The sequence below is a fragment of the Zalophus californianus genome, chromosome 10 (genome assembly GCF_009762305.2).
Source record: "Zalophus californianus isolate mZalCal1 chromosome 10, mZalCal1.pri.v2, whole genome shotgun sequence".
NCBI lineage: Eukaryota > Metazoa > Chordata > Mammalia > Carnivora > Otariidae > Zalophus > Zalophus californianus.
In genome coordinates, this window is record NC_045604.1 from 73,347,936 (window position 1) to 73,366,850 (window position 18,915).

The 18,915-nt window shown below is 42.8% G+C and overlaps 1 protein-coding gene across 5 annotated transcripts in view; it reads left to right on the forward strand.

Annotated features, from left to right (window-relative positions):
- UBN1 (ubinuclein 1) overlaps positions 1 to 18,915 on the forward strand; it is a 39,431-nt gene that overhangs the window by 11,433 nt on the left and 9,083 nt on the right. For all 5 annotated transcript variants that reach the window (XR_003523024.2, XM_027611146.2, XM_027611144.2 and 2 more), the window contains exons 7-12: positions 2 to 440; positions 7,187 to 7,257; positions 8,512 to 8,641; positions 8,819 to 8,937; positions 9,165 to 9,293; positions 9,479 to 9,625. Coding sequence is in view for 4 of the 5 variants with exons in the window: in XM_027611146.2 (XP_027466947.1) it covers positions 2 to 440; positions 7,187 to 7,257; positions 8,512 to 8,641; positions 8,819 to 8,937; positions 9,165 to 9,293; positions 9,479 to 9,625 (1,035 nt within the window). In the remaining variant the exon portion in view is untranslated. The remainder of the gene's footprint in view (position 1; positions 441 to 7,186; positions 7,258 to 8,511; positions 8,642 to 8,818; positions 8,938 to 9,164; positions 9,294 to 9,478; positions 9,626 to 18,915) is intronic.

Here is an 18,915-nt window from a genome sequence, read left to right on the forward strand (position 1 = left end):
GCTTCACAGCACTGAATGCCAGTAAGGAGAAGAAGAAAAAGAAATATTCTGGGGCTTTGAGCGTTAAAGAGATGCTGAAGAAATTTCAGAAGGAGAAAGAGGCTCAGAGAAAGAGGGACGAAGACCATAAGCCCGTAGCGGTCTCGTCGGCGGAAGCTCAGGGCCTGCGGGAATTGGAGGGCACCTCTGACCCCTTGCTCTCGCTCTTTGGCTCCACTTCTGACAACGACTTGCTCCAGGCAGCCACTGCCATGGACTCGCTGACTGATTTGGACTTGGAGCAGCTGCTCAGTGAGTCTCCAGAAGGAAGCCCTTTCCGTGATATGGATGATGAGAGCAATTCCCTTGGGGTGGGACTGGACCAGGAATTCAGGCAGCCCTCTTCCCTCCCTGAAGGCCTGCCTGCACCCCTGGAGAAGCGCGTTAAGGAGCTGGCTCAGGTATGGTGACACAGAGTGGCCGGGCTTTCCTGGAAGCGGTTTGGGCAGATTGACGCTGGTTCTCCACCACATGAAGCTCGCTGCCCAGAGCAATCCTTAGTGAATTGGCAGTTTCAGTGTAAGCTTTTCCAAGCTCTCTTCTCTTCCCAAGTAAGGAAACTGTGTAAGCTCTGTCCATCAGGCATCATTTTTAGGCCTTTTGTGGTTCTTTCACTTCTGGAAAATCTACTTTCTTCTCGGGGGGGGGGATTTCTGTCTTTCCATTTCCTGCCTATCAGTTCCTTCCCCACAAATATCTTTCCTTTGGTGCAATAGACTGACACTAATGTTGGCAGCAGGCAACTGGGGCACAGATCCGTCATTTTAGTAATCTTTTGAAAGTTTTCAAAATTCACAAAAGTTTGCAGATGAATGTTACACAGAGTACATGCTGAAACTGGGTTTCCGTTGCTCCTTGGACTTGCCCATCATCAGTGTTAGGTAGTGATTATAGGAATGCCTAAGGTGTGGTAAATGAAAAGGAGCTGAACCTTAATATTGTCTGTGAACCATTAAAAACAGCGACAGTCTTTGGGCTCTAGCAGCCGTTGGCAATTGGGAATTGATTTCTAGAGTGCTGAGAATTGTCAATTCAGTAATCTATTACTGACCATAAACCAAGCATGGGTCGTTAGTTATGATGACTTTTAGTTAAAAAACGTTTTACCTTGGGCATCATGACTTATAATGCAACTCCTGTGGCATTTATACCCTGTAGCTTAAGTATTAAGCCAGTGATTCTCACAGGATTTCAGAATTACTGTTACGTGAAATCTCTCTTATATTTTAGAGTAGGGTAAAATGTTAACCACTGCTACAAATGATTTTCTTGTTTCCAAGAAATATTTAAGCACAACATGCAAAGTAAAGCAAATGTCTTCCTTGGATTTCTAGTTCTTCCTCGTTAGCCTATGTGCAGTATTTTGTTTGAATGTGATGATATAAATGAATTGTGCCATGTTAGGGATTCAGGGTATATCTTAGTAGGACATGAAGGTGGAAGTAGTTGAATCTGAACTTGGCATGTTTGAGCATACTGTTCTGTGTTTGCTCTCAGAATTTATGTTTAAAAAAATTACTCCTTGTTCTTCTCAATCCTCTGCTTTGTAATCAAATTGTTTTGTAGTTTCTGAAGTCTTGTTAAGTAAGTTGAGTGAGGTATATGTGGCAGTAGCCAGTCGTTTCTTTAGAGAAAAGTCAAAACCGTTCTTGGATGTGTCCCTACCCCCAACATAGGTAGTGTTCTAGTCTGATAACTTAGACTCATTATTTCAATTTCTTGGGAAAGATGGACCAATTCAATGGAAACAAAGTGGCTTAACATGAATCGGAGTTGGGTTGTGATTCAAGAAAGCCTCGCTTTCTGGAGTCCCCTGGATGAACCGTGAGCAAGCAGTCCTTCCTCAGTGATTGCCAAGTTCTCTCTTGGGACAATGGAGACAGGGTTCTGGATCCCATAGATAAAGTAGGCTTGGGTTTTGGTGGGAAGGGTGACCAGGACAAATTGACATACTGAAATGAAAATACAGTGTTCATGTGTGAAATCGATACTTCAGTCATCACCTGGCCCTTCTACTATAACAGTGTTAAGAAACTTTGGGAAATGGGGTAGAAAATGGGGATTACCCATCATTCTGCCAATCTGAAAACTATTTTCAATTTGCTTATTACTTTCTAGCTTCTGTGTATGTTTTTATGCAGTTGTAATTATAGTTGTGAATAATTGTTTCCTGCTTTCTTCACTTAATAAATATTATAAAGCCCTCATCACTTGATGGTTGCATGGAAAAGGCTTATTCTTGGAAAGTTACTTAATGCCATTCCAAAGGATCCCCAGGGGCTCCATTCCCACAAGGGCCTGACTTGGGTACTTGGAGGCTCCCGCATGTGTGCACAAGTGCTCTAAACCCATACCTCTCTGAGAATCTGCTGGGAAAACTATTCTTCCCAGGAGAAAAATGCCTATGTACACAAAAATTGCGTACAATTCCAAAAGTCACCCATGGATATTTCGATCCTTAATAAGGAGCCCTGTCCTCAGTCTTAAACTGGACATTTTCTTTTTAAAATTTAAATTAAACGTAATGTACATAATTGTAACATTAGTAGCGTTATGTGTTTCTCACTTTATTTTTCACTCCCCTTATTATCTTTTTTCCTCCTCTTTATAAGATTGTTTACATTTAAAATTTTGGCTCTAGATGATGATAAATGTATCAGTTTCTACTGTTATCTAGAAAACTGCCCAAATCTTAGGGCTTCAAAGAGCAATTCATTTCTCCTGACTCTGGGTGGCTGGGCAGATCCTCTTCTGGTCCTGCTTGGTTCACTCTTGTGGCTGTGTTCAGCTGGCAAGTTGGCCGGGTCGGGCCGGCTGGGACGGCTGGCCCCTCCCTCCTCTGATCTTTGATCCTGGGTTTCTTCAGGGTATGGCAGTTTCAGGGCAACATTTCAAGAGAATGAAGGTGGAAGCTGCAAGGCCCATAAGATCTAGCCATAGAAGTTGTGTGTTCACATCACTTCTCCCACTCTATTGGTAAAGCAAGTCGCAAGAGCAAACCACTTTGGAGGGTTGGGAAATTAGAGGCCATCTCCCTGTGGCAGAATGCATGTACTGGGAGGGAAGGGATCTGAAGTCCTGTTTGCCATCTACCACAGTCCCGTAAACAGATTCTGATGTGGTATGTATCCATCCTTTAGGGATTAATCTTTGCTGTGGGAAGCAAAAATTAGATTTACCTTCTAACTAGATGTGATCCTTAAAACTTTGAAAACTTACATATGTTAAAGAGGTATCCCAAGAGGGCCACCTTGGTGGATGCCCCAGCAATGGTCACTGTTTTCTTATGTTAGCCTGTTTTTCATTTCCTGTTCCCTTGTACTGTACATTTTTATAGACCCCAAGGAATCCAATGATTTGATGGCCTTACCCTGTCTGCACTTAATATTCTTGATTGTACCTTTTGTCTTGGTTGGTGGAAAGTTCAGCTGTGTCGCCACCCCCCTCACCCAGGTTACTTGTCTTGATGTAATTTGGCAACTACTCAGCTTGGTCCATACAGATGACCCAGGTCTGTTGACTCAAGCATAAAATGGGAACAATACTGAGGAAAGAAAAGAAACAGAAACCCCATGTCACCCATTCCTCTAATCTACCTGCTCACAGCTTACCCTCCCATAGACTTAGAACTGCATCACAAATCCAGGGAGACCTGGATCCAAGGAGAAAAAGGTAGAAAAAAAACCAAAAAACTAACCTGTTTGATCTTTTCTAAAAAGAAAATCATACCAGCAAAAACAGATACAATATATAAGGTTCTGATTTAGGTGCTAAGAGGCTGTAAGTGGCTTTTCTTATAATTAAAACAGCTCATTAAAGGGCTGTTGAAATTATTATAAATCAGCATGATTGGGCTGTTTGGTTTAACTTCATTGCCTAAGTAATCTAGGATTGATCAATTTATACAACTCTTTAGGCAAGAGTGTCTCAGGGTTGAGGAACCTCACTTATTTGTGGAAGACTATCATATAAATCTGATTGTTCCTTTAATTAGATTTATTTAAAAATACAGCACTTAAGGGGCGCAAGGGGCACCTGGGTGGCTAGTCGGTTGAGCATCTGACTCTTGGTTTTGACTCAGGTCATGATCTCAGCGTTGTAAGATTGAGCCCCGCGTCAGGCTCCATGCTCAGCTGGGAGTCTGCTTCTCTCCCTCTGCCTCTGTTCCTCTTCCTGTTCACACACTCTCTCTTTGTTTCTCTCTCTCTCAAAGTATTATTTATTTATTTGACAGAGACAGTGAGAGAGGGAACACAAGCAGGGGGAGTGGGAGAGGTGCAGGCTTCCAGCGAGCAGGAGAGCCCCACGTGGGGCTCGATCCTAGGACTCTGGGATCATGACCCAAGCCGAAGGTAGATGCTTATCGACTGAGCCACCCAGGCGCCCCTCTTTCAAAGTATTTAAAAAAAATAAAAGTATAGCACTTGACTAATTATCTCAGTATAAAACCAGACCCTCAGAGATAATTGTCCACACAATTGTAAAGGCATCAGAAAAAAAATCTTCTTAAAAAGTATATAGCCAGAAAGCTTCTGACACATTGGAGGAACTGGCTGATATCTAAAAATAAAATTTGAATGGAAACCTAAGCTTGTTGATAGGTCTGACAAACAGTGGGGCATTTGAAATACATGTTAAAGTAATTAGATTGAATTAATATGGAAGTGCTTCTGGGTCTTGTAAGTAGCAGTGTGTAAGCTTAAGCAAAAGAATGACTCAGTTTTATTTTTTCTCAAACTAAAATCGTACTCTCAGTACATTAGAAGTGCCAAGAATTCTGAATACTTCTGAAAATGTAAGAAATTGGCAGGTGAATGGATTAAAAGTCATGCCTTTATTTCATTTCCATCCATCCGTTTCACCCCCTTTCATCCTGGGCTTTTGCACTTCCTCCCTCCCTCCGGGGTCTGCAGAAGCTTGAGTTTTGCGTATATTCTGCAAGTTCTGTTTGTCAGTTCCAAACTTTCTTCCTCTGGTTGCATTCTCTCGGTAACACCTGCTTTTCCTTCATGCATTCACTCAGGCAACATTTACTAATAAGCTCTATTATGTGATAGGCAGCTGTGGGAAGTATATTGACAAATAAGATTCAGTTCTTGTTCTCCATGAGCTTGTTTTGTAAATGGACCAGTAGACATGTAAACACCTGGCTGTAGGACAGAGCAGAATGAGGTAAGCTCTGTGATGTTTGGGTGGTCAAGCAGATGGTCAGGTGAACAGCCAGCTTTGAGGAGGTAAGACAGAAGCTCCTTGAGGTACATAGGAATCAGACTGGAGGCAGTAGGCTTGGCCAGGCTCAGTGGTGAGATGGTCTTATAGGAAGCCAGGGCATAGAGCTGGGGATAGACAAGGAGTTGTTGAATTGTTGGATGGTGGGGACTCCCTGGAGTGTGGTAGGGGTTGGGAGCTGGAGTGGCTGGCTGGGGCCAGATCCTGGAGAATCATAAATGCCACATAAAGGAGTTTGGATTTGATTCTGGGCTTGGAGAGAGCTACCTCAGGGTTTTAAAGAAGGGAGTGGAAGGATTTCCAGAGGATGGAGTATAGTTATTAGAAGTAGGGAACACAGAAGTAGAAGCAGAAGCTAGTAGGTTTGGTCTTGGGTAAGTTGAGTGTCCATACCAGAGGATCATCCATTCACAGAAGTAATTGGAAATTCTAATCCAGAGCTTAGAAAAAAGGGTATAGGCCTAGAGATTTAGATTTGAGAGATGTATGGGCATTATGTGTTATTTCAAAGCTGTGAAGGAGAACTATTAGGAGAAGGTAGTTCTAGATAGAATTTTGGGCTCCATCTCTATTTAAGGAGTTAACGGAGAAGATGGAGAGGGAGCAGAGGTAGGAAAAGGACCCAGAGGATACGGTGAGGGAAGGCAAGTCGGGTGATGGGAAAGTGGAGGGTCGATCTCAGTGCCTACAGTCTTAGATGGCTTGATCAGGGTTGACTGTTTTAGACAATTATCTTATTGCCTTTGTTTGTGGTCATTATTCTGTATCAAGCCTGATTTTAGATGATTTATTTTTGCCTAAAGCCTTTGGACCAGCAACTCTTGGGTTTAGATCAGTGGTTCTCATTCCTCTCTGCACTTTAGAGTTACCAGGGTTCCTTTTAAAGAAACAGATTCCTGGGGCGCCTGGGTGGCTCAGTCGTTAAGTGTCTGCCTTGGGCTCAGGTCATGATTCCAGGGTTCTGGGATCAAGTCCCACATCGGGCTCCCTGCTCGGTGGGAAGCCTGCTTCTCCCTCTCCCACTCCCCGGGCTTGTGCTCCCTCTCTCGCTGTGTGTCTCTCTGTCAAATAAATAAAATCTTAAAGAAAAGAAACAGATTCCTGAGCCTCATCCCCAGAGATTCTGATGTGATGGGTCGAGGGTGGGAAAAGCCGCCAGGTAATTCCAATATGCAGCTGAATATGAGAACCAGTGGTTCAGACTTTTGCCGTGATTGCTTTACTGACTTCTGCACTCAGTGCCCTGGCTGCCTGCCGTGGCTGCCGTCCAGGGTGCTGATTGTGTTCTCATGGGAAGCGAAAGACTGTACAGTAGCCTGCGCTGCTACTTGTGTCAACAGGTAGGAAGGTGTGTTAGTAGTTCAAGTGGTCTGGGTCATAGAATTTGTGATACACTCTAAGTAGATTGTGAATTTCCTAAAAATTACAATGTCCTTAAATGCTAAAGCAGCACTTTTATTATTATTTAGGGGTGAGGGGGGATAAAGAGCTTTGAATTTTGCGGTTTTGTTGAAGTTCTTGATTGTTTTTATATTGTAGACGTATGGAAATACCAACTCACAGTTGAGGTGACAGACTGCCATTCACGGGAGTTAACTAGCTGGTTGAATCAAATGCATCCTGATTGCTTTGACTCTGTATGATTTTCTTTTATGTGACTGTCATTTCAAGTCCTGGGAAGAATGACAGTCCATAGATGCTTTAGTAGTGTTTGAAAAAAGCTGGATATACCAATTGTGGAGTATATAGTGATCATATGTGAACTTAATCTGGGATTAGGGCTGAGTAGGGAAGGGCACAGTGAGGATTTTATTGAATCGACAGGTGTTCTGTAGGGACTGACTGGTCTTGTGCCTGTGGGTTGTGTGGTCGTGTGGGGAAAGTGCACTAACGGATGTTACTGTCTGCTGTGAACCAGGCTGCCAGAGCTGCTGAAGGAGAGAGCAGACAGAAGTTCTTCACCCAAGATGTTAATGGCACCCTCTTAGAGTGAGTATCTTTTGTTTCCGTGCGTCTGCTGTTACCATGCCTGGCTTGAGCAGGCTGGGGAAATGAGCATTGGTTGAACTACATTAACGATAACCACTTATGAGAGAAAAAATGGTTTTTATTGTTTATCTTTTTTTTTTAAAGGGGGGTGGGTACACCAAATATTTGTTTCCAAGAAATGATAGACCTTAGTAACCTTAGGCAGCAGGTGTTATTGGAACACTGTGTATAATAATCATGGCCAGTTGGAAGAGGATTTCTTGGCAAGTATGAGATGAGAGAGAGAAAAAGTGTTGCTTGCTGTCTTTGAGAATCCAGAAAAGTAAGAGATAACTTGGTGCAGCCACAGGAGCCTGCTCTCCTGGGATCATTCTCTTTTCACTCTCACTTCTCCCAAGGCCAGGGTATATAAATACCATCTCGTGGCACTTCTCCGGGATACCTGAACCTCTGAGATGTTGCACTGTATGAAGTAGATTAAAAAGCAAAAAAACCCTGCACATATAAACCCAAACCAGGTTCTTAGTATCCGGCCTTCCAGCTTTGCCAGCTTCTCTGTTGCGTTATTTAGCAGAGGAAGCTTGTTCTCAACAAGTGAGGATTTTGCACGTGTAAGAACAGTTGTCAAGGCTTGGGAATATTCTAGCAAATGACCAGGATGGGGATTGGCCTCCTGGGTCAGGAAGCCTGGACTATAGAGAGCACCTGAGGGTCAGCACACATGAGAGATTTGTGTCAACAATAGCGTGCTGGAGCATGCCAAATACAGAGAACTCAAAGGATTGAAGACAAATATTTTTCTGCTCATTTAGATGGGAACACTGGAGGGGTGAGGATTTCCCTGACCTCCTTGTTAGGGATAGAACTGGGGAAAAAAGGAAACGCTGTTGGAAGGTATTTCCTGTCTACAGCAAGTAACTCAATCACTTTCATTTTGAAAGCTCTTATGTGAAATTTAGTACTTCAGAGCTTGTTCTCTCAGGTTCTGTTTTCCTGACTACCTTTTAGTTGGTCTTGTCTTTGACCTGAGGGTCTTGACCCTCCGTACCTAGCCAAGTTCATCAGGTGTGGGAGTTCTGATTTGGCGACTGCTGGGGATCTGTTGCACTCGTCACTCTTTTACATTGCATGACCGACAGCATAAGGTTTGATCTGTTGTTGGCTCTTAGTTTTCCTCTCTGCAGTAGGGTGGCTTCATGATGAGAGGAGCTCCAGGGAGCTGCAGGCTCTTGATGACTCTGTTCTGTTCTTCAGCATAGAGGTGCAAACTCGGGAGCTGAGTAGCCAAATCCGTTCTGGGGTGTATGCCTATCTTGCTTCATTCCTGCCCTGCAGCAAGGACACCCTGGTCAAACGTGCTCGGAAACTTCACCTCTATGAACAGGTGGGTGACTGTGGAGTAGAGTCCTTTGGCTTCAGGGCCCAGCAGAGAGGGTGACTGAGTCTTCACAGATGTCACATCTGCAGTTTGTCCTGCCTTCGTGCGATTATTCCAGTAGTGTATCCTCAGTATAAGAAGTGATGAGTAAACCAGTCTTAGGATATGTCCTGCTCTCTGCAGGGGGGGCGTCTGAAGGAACCTCTCCAGAAGCTTAAGGAAGCCATTGGAAGGGCAATGCCAGAGCAGATGGCCAAGTACCAGGATGAATGCCAGGCACACACACAAGCCAAGGTCGCTAAGTAAGTGTGTCTCCTGGCTCTCACATGACAACATCCTCTTGCCTCTTCTCTCCCCCCCCCCCATTATTACATTTGTGAATGAGACTCTTGGCTCTTCTGCAGCATTTTCACCTTCTCTTAGAAGTTCGGGGCGGGGCTTTGGGCAGGGGGGAGGTGGTGGATATGGGGGGAAGTAGTTCTTCCGTGGTGGTGACTTTAGGGTCCCATTGGTCCTATTCACACTATAGGATGCTGGAAGAGGAGAAGGACAAGGAGCAGAGAGAGCGGATGTGCTCTGATGAGGAAGAAGATGAGGAAAAGGGGGGCAGGAGGATAATGGGACCCCGGAAGAAGTTCCAGTGGAATGATGAAATCAGGTGTGCCCAAACTGGGACCTTGCCTCATTGGAGGGTTTGTGGGGCCAGTGTCTGAGCATGTTCCTGTGTTTCTAATGAAGGTTAGAATCATTTACTTTAATTAGGGCTGCTGAAAGCACACGATTGAAACCTTGAAAGAAGCATTTGGGGTGGTTTGAAGTTTTTGACTTGTCTCTGCCCCTCAGGGAGCTGTTATGCCACGTGGTGAGGATAAAGCTGGAGAGCTACGATCTGGAGAGGAACAACAGGACCCAGTCTTGGGAGGACTATGTGAAGGCCTTTCTGGATGCTGAGGTCAAACCTCTGTGGCCCAAAGGCTGGATGCAGGCCAGGTGAGGGCCGTGAGCAGCAAGTATGGTCCGTGTGGTGAGGAGGTGGAGTGTTCTTGTGGTAAAGAAATATTTGAGTGCTTCTGTTGTGCCAGGCCAACAGGGTCCCGTCCCTCAGGAGGTCACCATCTAGCTGACTCAACCCCCATCTTACTGGAGTAATCAGGCGGTGTACAGTTGCTGGGAATGGCTCTTATTCTTCCTTTGAAGAGGGAAGTTACCGGTGGGGTTTTTTTGTCTTTGTTATTCTTGTCCCACTTCAGCTCCTGGTTGGGGCATGCTCGTCTCACCTCAGTCTGCCCTTACCTGTTTTGAGATAATGGCTCCTCGTAGAAGTTGAGAGGTAGATTCATCTTGGAAACATCTTCCGGTTCTGAACAGAAGTCTCATTTTCGAGTAGCAGGGCTGACTGCTTATTGGAGTTAAGTGCTGAACTTCTGTGTTATGTAGCTCAGGTGAATGGACTACAGCTGCCATCCACAGGCAGGAAAGCTGGCTGGAGCTAGTGCTCTTCCCCCTGCCGCCACTGTGGGAAAATAGACTTTACATAAAATTTACCATCTTAACCATTTTTAGGTGCATAGGTCAGTGTTTGTTTTGTTTTAAAAGATTTTATTTATTTATTTGACAGAGAGCACAAGCAAGGGGAATGGCAGGCAGAGGGAGAAGCAGGCTCCCCGCTGAGCAGGGAGCCGGATGTGGGGCTTGATCCCAGGACCCTGGGATCATGACCCGAGCCAAAGGCAGCCACTTAATTGACTGAGCCACCCAGGCGCCCCGTCAGTGGTTTTAAATACATTTACATTGTTGTGCAACCATCACCATCCATTTCCATAACTCTTTTCATCTTACAAAACTGAAACTCTGTACCCATTAAACGATAACTTCACATTCCCCACCCCTCAGATTCTGTGACCACTGTTCTACTTTCTATGATTTTGACTCCTCTGAGTACCTCATAGAAGTGGAATCATACAGAATTTGTCTTTGTGTAACTGGCTTATTTCACTTAGTATAATATCAAGGATTTGTCTGTATTACACATTACAGAATTGCTTCCTTTTTAAGGCAGAATAATATTCCATTGTATGTATAGAAGACATTTTGCTTATCCACCCATCTGTTGATACTTAGGTTTCCGTATTTTAGCTATTGTGAATAATGCTGTTATGAACTTGGGTGTACAAATACCTCTTCAACACCCTGCTTTCAGTTCTTTTGTGTGTATGCCTAGAAGTGGAATTGCTGGATCATGTGATAATTGTATGTTTAATTTTTTGAGGAATCATCAATGTTTTCCATAGTGGCTGTGTCATTTTCCATTTCCACCAACAGTGCACAAGGGTTCCAATTTGCCTACATTCTGCCAGTACTCGACGTTTTCTGGGTTTTTGATGGTAGCCACTGTAATGGACCTGAGGTGGTATCTCCCTGTAGATTTGAATTTTCCTAGTGGTCAGTGGTGTTGAGCATCTTTTCATGTACCAATGAGCCATTTATGTATCTTTTTGAAATGTCTATGCAAGTCTTTCACCCATTTTTTATTTTATTTTATTTTATTTTTTTCAGATTTTATTTATTTGACAGAGAGAGACACAGAGAGGGAACACAAGCAGGGGGAGTGGGAGAGGGAGAAGCAGGCTTCCTGCAAAGCAGGGAGCCCGATGGCGGGCTTGATCTCAGAACCCTGGGATCATGACCTGAGCCGAAGGCAGACGCTTAACGTCTGAGCCACCCAGGTGCCCCGTTCACCCATTTTTGAATTGGGTTAATTTGTTTCATTGTTGAGTTTCAGGAGTTCTTTCTGTATTCTGGATATTAATCCTTGACAGATGTGATTTCCAAATATTTTCTCCCATTTTGTGAGTTGCCTTTTTACTCTGTGGATAATATCTTTTGGTGCACAAAATTTTTAAATTTAATGAAGTCCAATTTGTCTACTTTTTGTTGCATGTACCTTCGGTGTCATATCTGAGATATAATTATCAGATCCCATATCATGAAGCTGAGTTAATTTTTGTATATGGCATTAAGGGCCCAACTTCAGTTTTTTGCATGGGGTATCTGGGTTTCCCAGCACCATCTGTTGAAAAGACTGTCCTTCCTTTATTGGTCTTTGCACCTTTGTCAAAAATTGTTTGACCACATGTGTGAGTGAGGGTTTTATTTCTGGGCTCTCTGTCCTATTGCATTGGCCTCTGTGTCTGCCTTTATGTCAGTAACACACTGTTTGGATTACTGTGGCTTTGTAGTACGTTTTGAAATCACGAAGTGTAATTCTCCAGCTTTATTCTTTTTCAAGATTATTTTGGCTATTCAGGGTCCCTTGAAAATCTGTATGAATTTTAGGATGGGTTTTTCTATTTCTGCAAAAAACACATTAGGATTTTGCTAGCAATAGCATTGAATCTGTAGATTGCTTTGGGTAGTCCTGAGATTACAACTCAATAATATTAAGTTGTCCAGTCCATGATGGGTTGTTTCCATTTATTTATGTTGTTCAGTAATGTTTTGTCATTTTCACTGTACAAGTCTTTTAGGTCTTTGGTGAGGTTAATTCCTAAGTTTTTCTGTTTTTTTTTTTTTTCTTTTGATGCTGTTGTGAATAGAATTATTTTTGTAATTTCCTTTTAGAGTGTTCATTTTTCATGTACAGAAATACAACTGATTTTTGTGTGTGTTGATTTTGTATCTTGATACTTTGCAAAATTCATCCTAAAATTTTTTGGAATCTTTAGAGTTTTCTAAATAAAAAATCATATCTGCAAACAGGGCTCACCTTCTCCTTTCCAATTTGGATGCCTTTTGTTTCTCTCTCTTGCCTAACTGCTATGGTTAGAACTCATAGTACTAGGTTGAATAGAAGTGGTGAAAGCCTGCATTCTTATCTTGTTCCTGATCTTAGAGGAAATGCTTCAGCCTTTCCCCGTTATGATGTTCCCTGGGGGGGCTTCATATTTGGCTTTTATTATGTGGAGGTATTCCTGTTTCTAGTTTGTTGAGTGTTTTCATCATGACAGGGTGTGGTATTTTGTCCTTTGCCTTTTCTGCATCAATTGAAATGATCATGTGGGTTTTTTTTCCTTCTGTTAATGTGGCATATTACACTGATCAGTTTTCATATGTTGAATCACCCTTGCATTCCAAGCATAAATCTAACTGGGTTGTGGGCATCTGGGTGGCTCAGTCGGTAAGTGTCTGCCTTTGGCTCAGGTCATGTTCCCAGGGTCCTGGGATTGAGTTCCCCATCGGGCTGCTGCTCATTGGGGAGCCTGCTTCTTCCTATACCCCTCCCCCTGCTCATGATCTCTCTCTCAATAAATAAATAAAATCTTAAAAAAACAAAAAACAAAAAACAAACAACCTCACTTGGTCATGATGTATAATGTTTTTAATATTCTCCTGAATCCTGTTTGCTAGTAGTTGTTGGGGAGTTTTGCATCAGTGTTAATAGGACATATTGGTCTGTAATTTTCTTGTGGTGTCTTTGCCTGGTTTTGGTATCAGGGTAATGCTGGCTTCATAGAATGAATTTGTCTTTCCTCTTCAGTGTTTTGGAAAAGTTTGAGGATTGGTGGTAGTAGTTCTTTACGTATTTGGTTGAATCCACCCATGAAGCCATTATCAGGTCCAGGTCTTTCCTTCTGTCAGGAGATTTTTGATAACTGATTCAGTCCGTTCACTAGTTACAAGTCTAGTCAGATTTTGTATTTCTTTGGGAAATAGAGAAAGTCTTAGTAGGTTTTGTGTTTGTAGGAATTTGTCCATTTCAACTAGATAATCCAATTTGTTGTGTGCCGTTGTTTATAGTACTCTCCTAGAATCCTTTTTTATTGTAGAATCAGTAGTAACGTCCCCACTTCCTTTCCTGATTTTGGTAATTTGAGTATCCTCTTGAACATTATTAGTCCATCTAGCTAAAGGTTTGTCAATTGTGTTGATGTTTTCCAAGAACCAACTCCTGCTCTTACTGATTTTTCTCTGTTGGTTTATTCTGTTTTATTTACCTATGCTCTGATCTGTATTTCCTTCCTTCTGCTTTCTTTAGGTTTAACTTATTCTTTTTCTAGTTCCTTAAGTTGTAGAGTTAGGTTGTTGATTTGAGATTTGTTTTTTACAATGGAAACGTTGATAGCTATAAGTACTCCCTTTGCATCCTTTGTATCATAAGTTTTGGTATATTGTGTTTTCATTTTCATTCATCTTTAAGTATTTTCTAGTTTCCTTTGTGATTTTTTTTCTTTGATTCATTGATTGTTTAAGAAGTATGTTGGTTAATTTCCACAATTTTGTGTGTTTTCAGTTTTCCTCATGTTACTGATTCGTAACTATATCCTCTTGTCAGAGAAGATACTTTGTATGGTATCTATCTTTTTAAATCTTTCTTTTTTTTAAGATTTTATTGATTTGAGAGAGAGAGCATGAGCACTGAGGAGGGGTGTAGAGGGAGAGGGAGAAGCAGGCCTCCCGCTGAGCAGGGAGCCCGATGGGGGACTGGATCCCAGGACCCTGGATCATGACCTGAGCCGAAGGTAGACGCTTAACCGACTGAGCCACCCAGGTGCCTCTATCTTTTTAAATCTCTTGAGACTTAATTCGTGACCTAACATATGGTCTGTCTTGGGAAATGTCCTATATGCACTTGAGAAGAATGTGATTCTCCTGTTGGGTAGAGTGTTCTGTGTATGTTGTTAGATCTAGTTGGTCTACTGTGTTAAGTTTTCTATTGTCGGGGCGCCTGGGTGGCTCAGTTGGTTAAGCGACTGCCTTCGGCTCAGGTCATGATCCTGGAGTCCCTGGATCGAGTCCCACATTGGGCTCCCTGCTCGGCAGGGAGTCTGCTTCTCCCTCTGACCCTCTTCCCTCTCGTGCTCTCTATCTCTCATTCTCTCTCTCTCAAATAAATAAATAAAATCTTTAAAAAAAAAAAGTTTTCTATTGTCTTATTTGTCTTGTGTCTGGTGTTCTATCCATTATTGTGAGTAGGGTACTGAAGTCTCCAACTCCTATCGTAGAATTGTCCATTTCTCCTTTTACTTCTGTCAGTTTTTGCTTCCAGTGCAGGAATGGTTATAATTATTATATCTTTTTGCTGTTTTGAAGTTTTTATTAATACGTGATGTCCTTCTTTGTCTTGTAATCTTTCTTAATTTAAAGTGTATTTTGTCTGATATCAGCGTAGCCTCCCCTGCTCTCTGTGGTTATTATTTGTGTGGAATATCTTTTTCCATCCTTTTGCCTTCAACGTGTTTGTCTTTGGGTCTCAAGTGAGTTCCTTATAGACAACATTGAGTTGGATCTTGTGTGTTTATCCATTCTGCCAATCTTTGTTTTGATTGGAAAGTTTAATCCATTCATATTTAAAGTAGTTATTGATAAAGGAAGGGCTTGCTTCTGTAAGTTCAATGACCTATAAAAGCGCTGCTCTCTGGGCGCCTTGGTGGCTCAGTTGGTAAGTGTCTGCCTTCGGCTCAGGTCATGATCCCAGGGTCCTGGGATCGAGCCCCACATCGGGCTCCCTGCTCAGCGGGAAGCCTGCTTCTCCCTCTCCCACTCCCCCTGCTTGTGTTCACTCTTTGCTGTGTCTCTGTCAAATAAATAAATAAATAAATAAATAAATAAATATCTAAAAAAAAAGCGCTGCTCCCTTATAGTTCTGTCCCCACTTTGGTTGCTGAGGTCACAAAATTATATTTTTAGAGATTGTGTGCCCCAAAACATAAGCTAATAATTTTAAAAATGCATTAGTGTCTTAAATTATATAGAAAACAAGATTTGGAGTTACAAATCAGTTACAGTAATACTAGCTTTTACACTAATAATTGCTGTTTTTTTTTTTATTAGTCTTAAATCATGTAGAAAATGAAAAGTTCAGTTACGAACCACTGTTAGGAGAATACTAGCATGGTTTTTTAAAGATTTATTTTATTAGAGAGTGAGCGAGAGAGAGAGCGCGTGCACTCACACTTGTGCAGGAGGAGGGGCAGAGAGAGAGGGAGAGAGAATCTCAAGCAGATTCTGCACTGAGTGTGGAGCCTGATGCAGGGTTCAATCTCATGACCCCAAGATCATGACCTGAGCTGAAATCAAGAGTCAGTCACTTAACCGACTGAGCCACCTGGGCACCCTGAGAAAACTAGCTTTTATAATTGTCCTTGTATTTACTTTTTTGAGATCCTTATTTCTTCACATGGCTTTTAAGTACTATCTGGTGTCCTTTTTATGTAACCTCACAGGGTGCCCTTGAGCATTTCCTGCAGGGCAGTCCAGTGGTCATGATGTCCTTCAGCCCTTGTCCATCTGGGAGTATCTTCATATATACCCCACTTCCGAATGACAGTTTTGCTGGATATAGGATTCTTGTTGGACCTTTTCTTTTAGCACTTTGGATATATTAGCCCGCTATCTTCTGGCCTCCAACTTTTCTGATGAAAAATCTGTTGATAATTTTATGTGGTGATTTTACTTCTCCCCTTGGGCTTTCAAGATTCTGTCTTTGTGTTTTAAAAGTTTGATAACAGGGCGCCTGGGTGGCTCAGTTGGTTAAGCAACTGCCTTTGGCTCAGGTCATGATCCTGGAGTCCCGGGATCGAGTCCCGCATCGGGCTCCCTGCTCAGCAGGGAGTCTGCTTCTCCCTCTGACCCTCTTCCCTCTCGTGCTCTCTCTCATTCTCTCTCTCTTAAATAAATAAAATCTTTAAAAAAAAAAGTTTGATAACAATGTTTCTCTGTGTGGGGCTCATCTTGGAGTTCACTGAGCATCTTGGATGTTTATATTCATCTTTTTCATTGGGGGATTTTTAGCCGTATTTCTTCCACTGCTCCCTCTGCCCTTTCTGCCCTTCTCCTTCTGGGACTTCTACAGCAGGTGGTGTCCCACACATCCCACTGCTCTGTTCACTTTTCTTCAGTCTTTTTTCTCTCTGTTCCTCAGACTTGGTGATTTCCATTATCCTCTCTTTGCTCACATCTGTGTTTGAACATCTCCAAGGAATTTTTCATTTCAGTTACTGCACTTTAAAGCTCCAGAATTTCTTCTTAATTTCTTTTTAGGTTTTCCGTCTCTTTATTGGTATTTCCATTTTGTTCACATATTCTTTTTTTATCTACATCTTCCTGTAGTTCTTTGAGTATCTGTAAGATCATTGTTTTAAAGTCTTTGTCTAGTGTATTTGCCATTAGGTCTTTTTCAGGAAGAGTTTCTGGGTATTTTTTTCCCTTGTGAATGGCCCATACTTTCCTGTTTGTTTGTATGCCTTATGATATTTTTCTATGCATGTGTGTGGAGCACTGGATATTTGAATTGAATGTGGTAACTCTAGAAATCAGATTCTCTCACTTCCCCAGGGTTTACTTTTTGTTTGTTATTGTTTTTATTGCTTGGTTTTTTTTGAGATATAATTGACATAACATAATATTAGTTTCAGGTGTACAACATAATGGTTTGATATTTGTATGTGTTGTGAAATGCTTACCACAGTAAATCTAGGGATCATCCATCATCTCACATAGTTACAATTTTTCTTTTGACGAGAACTTTTTTTTAAGATTTTTATTTATTAGGCAGAGAGCACGAGCGAGCGGGGGGGAGTGCTAGAGGGAGAGGGAGAAGCAGACTCCCCGCTGAGAAGGGAGCCTGATGCGGAACTCAATCCCAGGACCCTGGGATCATGACCTGAGCCGAAGGCAGACACTTAACCGACTGAGCCACCCAGGTGCCCTGACAAGAACTTTTTTTTTTTTTAAAGATTTTATTTATTTGACAGAGACAAAGCGAGAGAAGGAACAGAAGCAGGGGAGTGGGAGAAGGAGAAGCAGGCTTCCCGCTGAGCAGGGAGCCTGATGCGGGGCTCAATCCCAGGACCCTGAGATCACGACCTGAGCTGAAGGCAGACACTTAACGACTGAGCCACCCAGGCGCCCCATCTGACGAGAACTTTTTAAGTTGACTCTCTTAGGGGCACGTTGGTGGCTCATTTGGTTTAGCATCCAACTCTTGATCTCAGCTCAGGTCTTGATCTCAGGGTCATGAGTTCAAAACCCACGTTGGAGCCTACTTAAAAAAAAAAAAAAAGACACCTGGGTGGCTCAGTCGGTTAAGCGTCTGCCTTCGGCTCAGGTCATGATCCCAGGGTCCTGGGATCAAGTTCCTCATAGGGCTCTTTGTGCAGCGGGGAGTCTGCTGCTCCCTCTCCCTCTGCTTCCCCCCCCCCCACATTCGTGCTCTCTCTCTCTCTCTCGTAAGTAAAATATTTTTTTAAAAAAAAGATTTGACTTCCTCAGCAACTTTTGAACATACAATACAGTATTGTTAGGGCGCCTGAGTGGCTCAGTTAGTTAAGTGACTGCCTTCGGCTCAGGTCATGATTCTGGAGTCTCAGAATCGAGTCCCGCATTGGACTCCCTGCTCAGCGGGGAGTCTGCTTCTCCCTTGGACCCTCCCCCCTCTCATGCTCTCTCTATCTCATTCTCTCTCTCAAATAAATAAATAAAATCTTTAAAAAAAACAAGACAATACAGTATTGTTAACTATGGTCCCCATTCTGTATATTGTTTTTGTGGAAGGTTGTGGGCAGTCTCTGTGCCTGGGAGCAGCCTGCAGTGTAAACTTAATGTCTTCCCAGGTCTTGTCTGAACCCTTCCTTGGGTGTCACTTTCTCATTTTTCCCCATATACGTGGTTGTTTTGAATGGTCTGTTTCTTAATGTCTGTCTCCTGAAAGTGGGAAAGTGAACAATGAAGGAGGGGAAAAGGGCACCAGTTTTTCAAATCCCCCGGAAGTCACCTCAGCCAGAGGGGCAAGGGCCTGCCACAGGTGGGAGGGGTGGGAGGTTGACAGCAGTGGCTGCCCACCTCTTTGCATCTCTGTGATGAAAAGCAGTAGTCAGCAATCAGAGCAAAGATTCCCCATACTTGGAGCACAGGATCATTTTTGCCCACCCTAGTTCCTGGTAAGCTGTTTTGGGGACACAGGTATGGCTGCCTGCCATGGGGCTGGGAACAGAAGGCTACAACTGTGCTAAGAGCTGAAATTGACAGCAATTTACCCTCCAGGGTAAATTGTTTAAGATTTAAGATTTATTTAGTTTAAGATTTATTTATTTATTTATTTATTAGAAAGTGTAAGTATGTGAGGGAGTGAGGGGCAGGGGAGAGGGAGAGAGAGAATCTCAAGCAGACTCCGCTTTGAGTCTGAGCCAAATCAAGAGTCGGACGCTCAACCGACTGAGCCACCTAGACACTCCCAAAATAGTTGTTTTAGATTCTATTAGTGCAGTTTGTTGTCCAGGTGG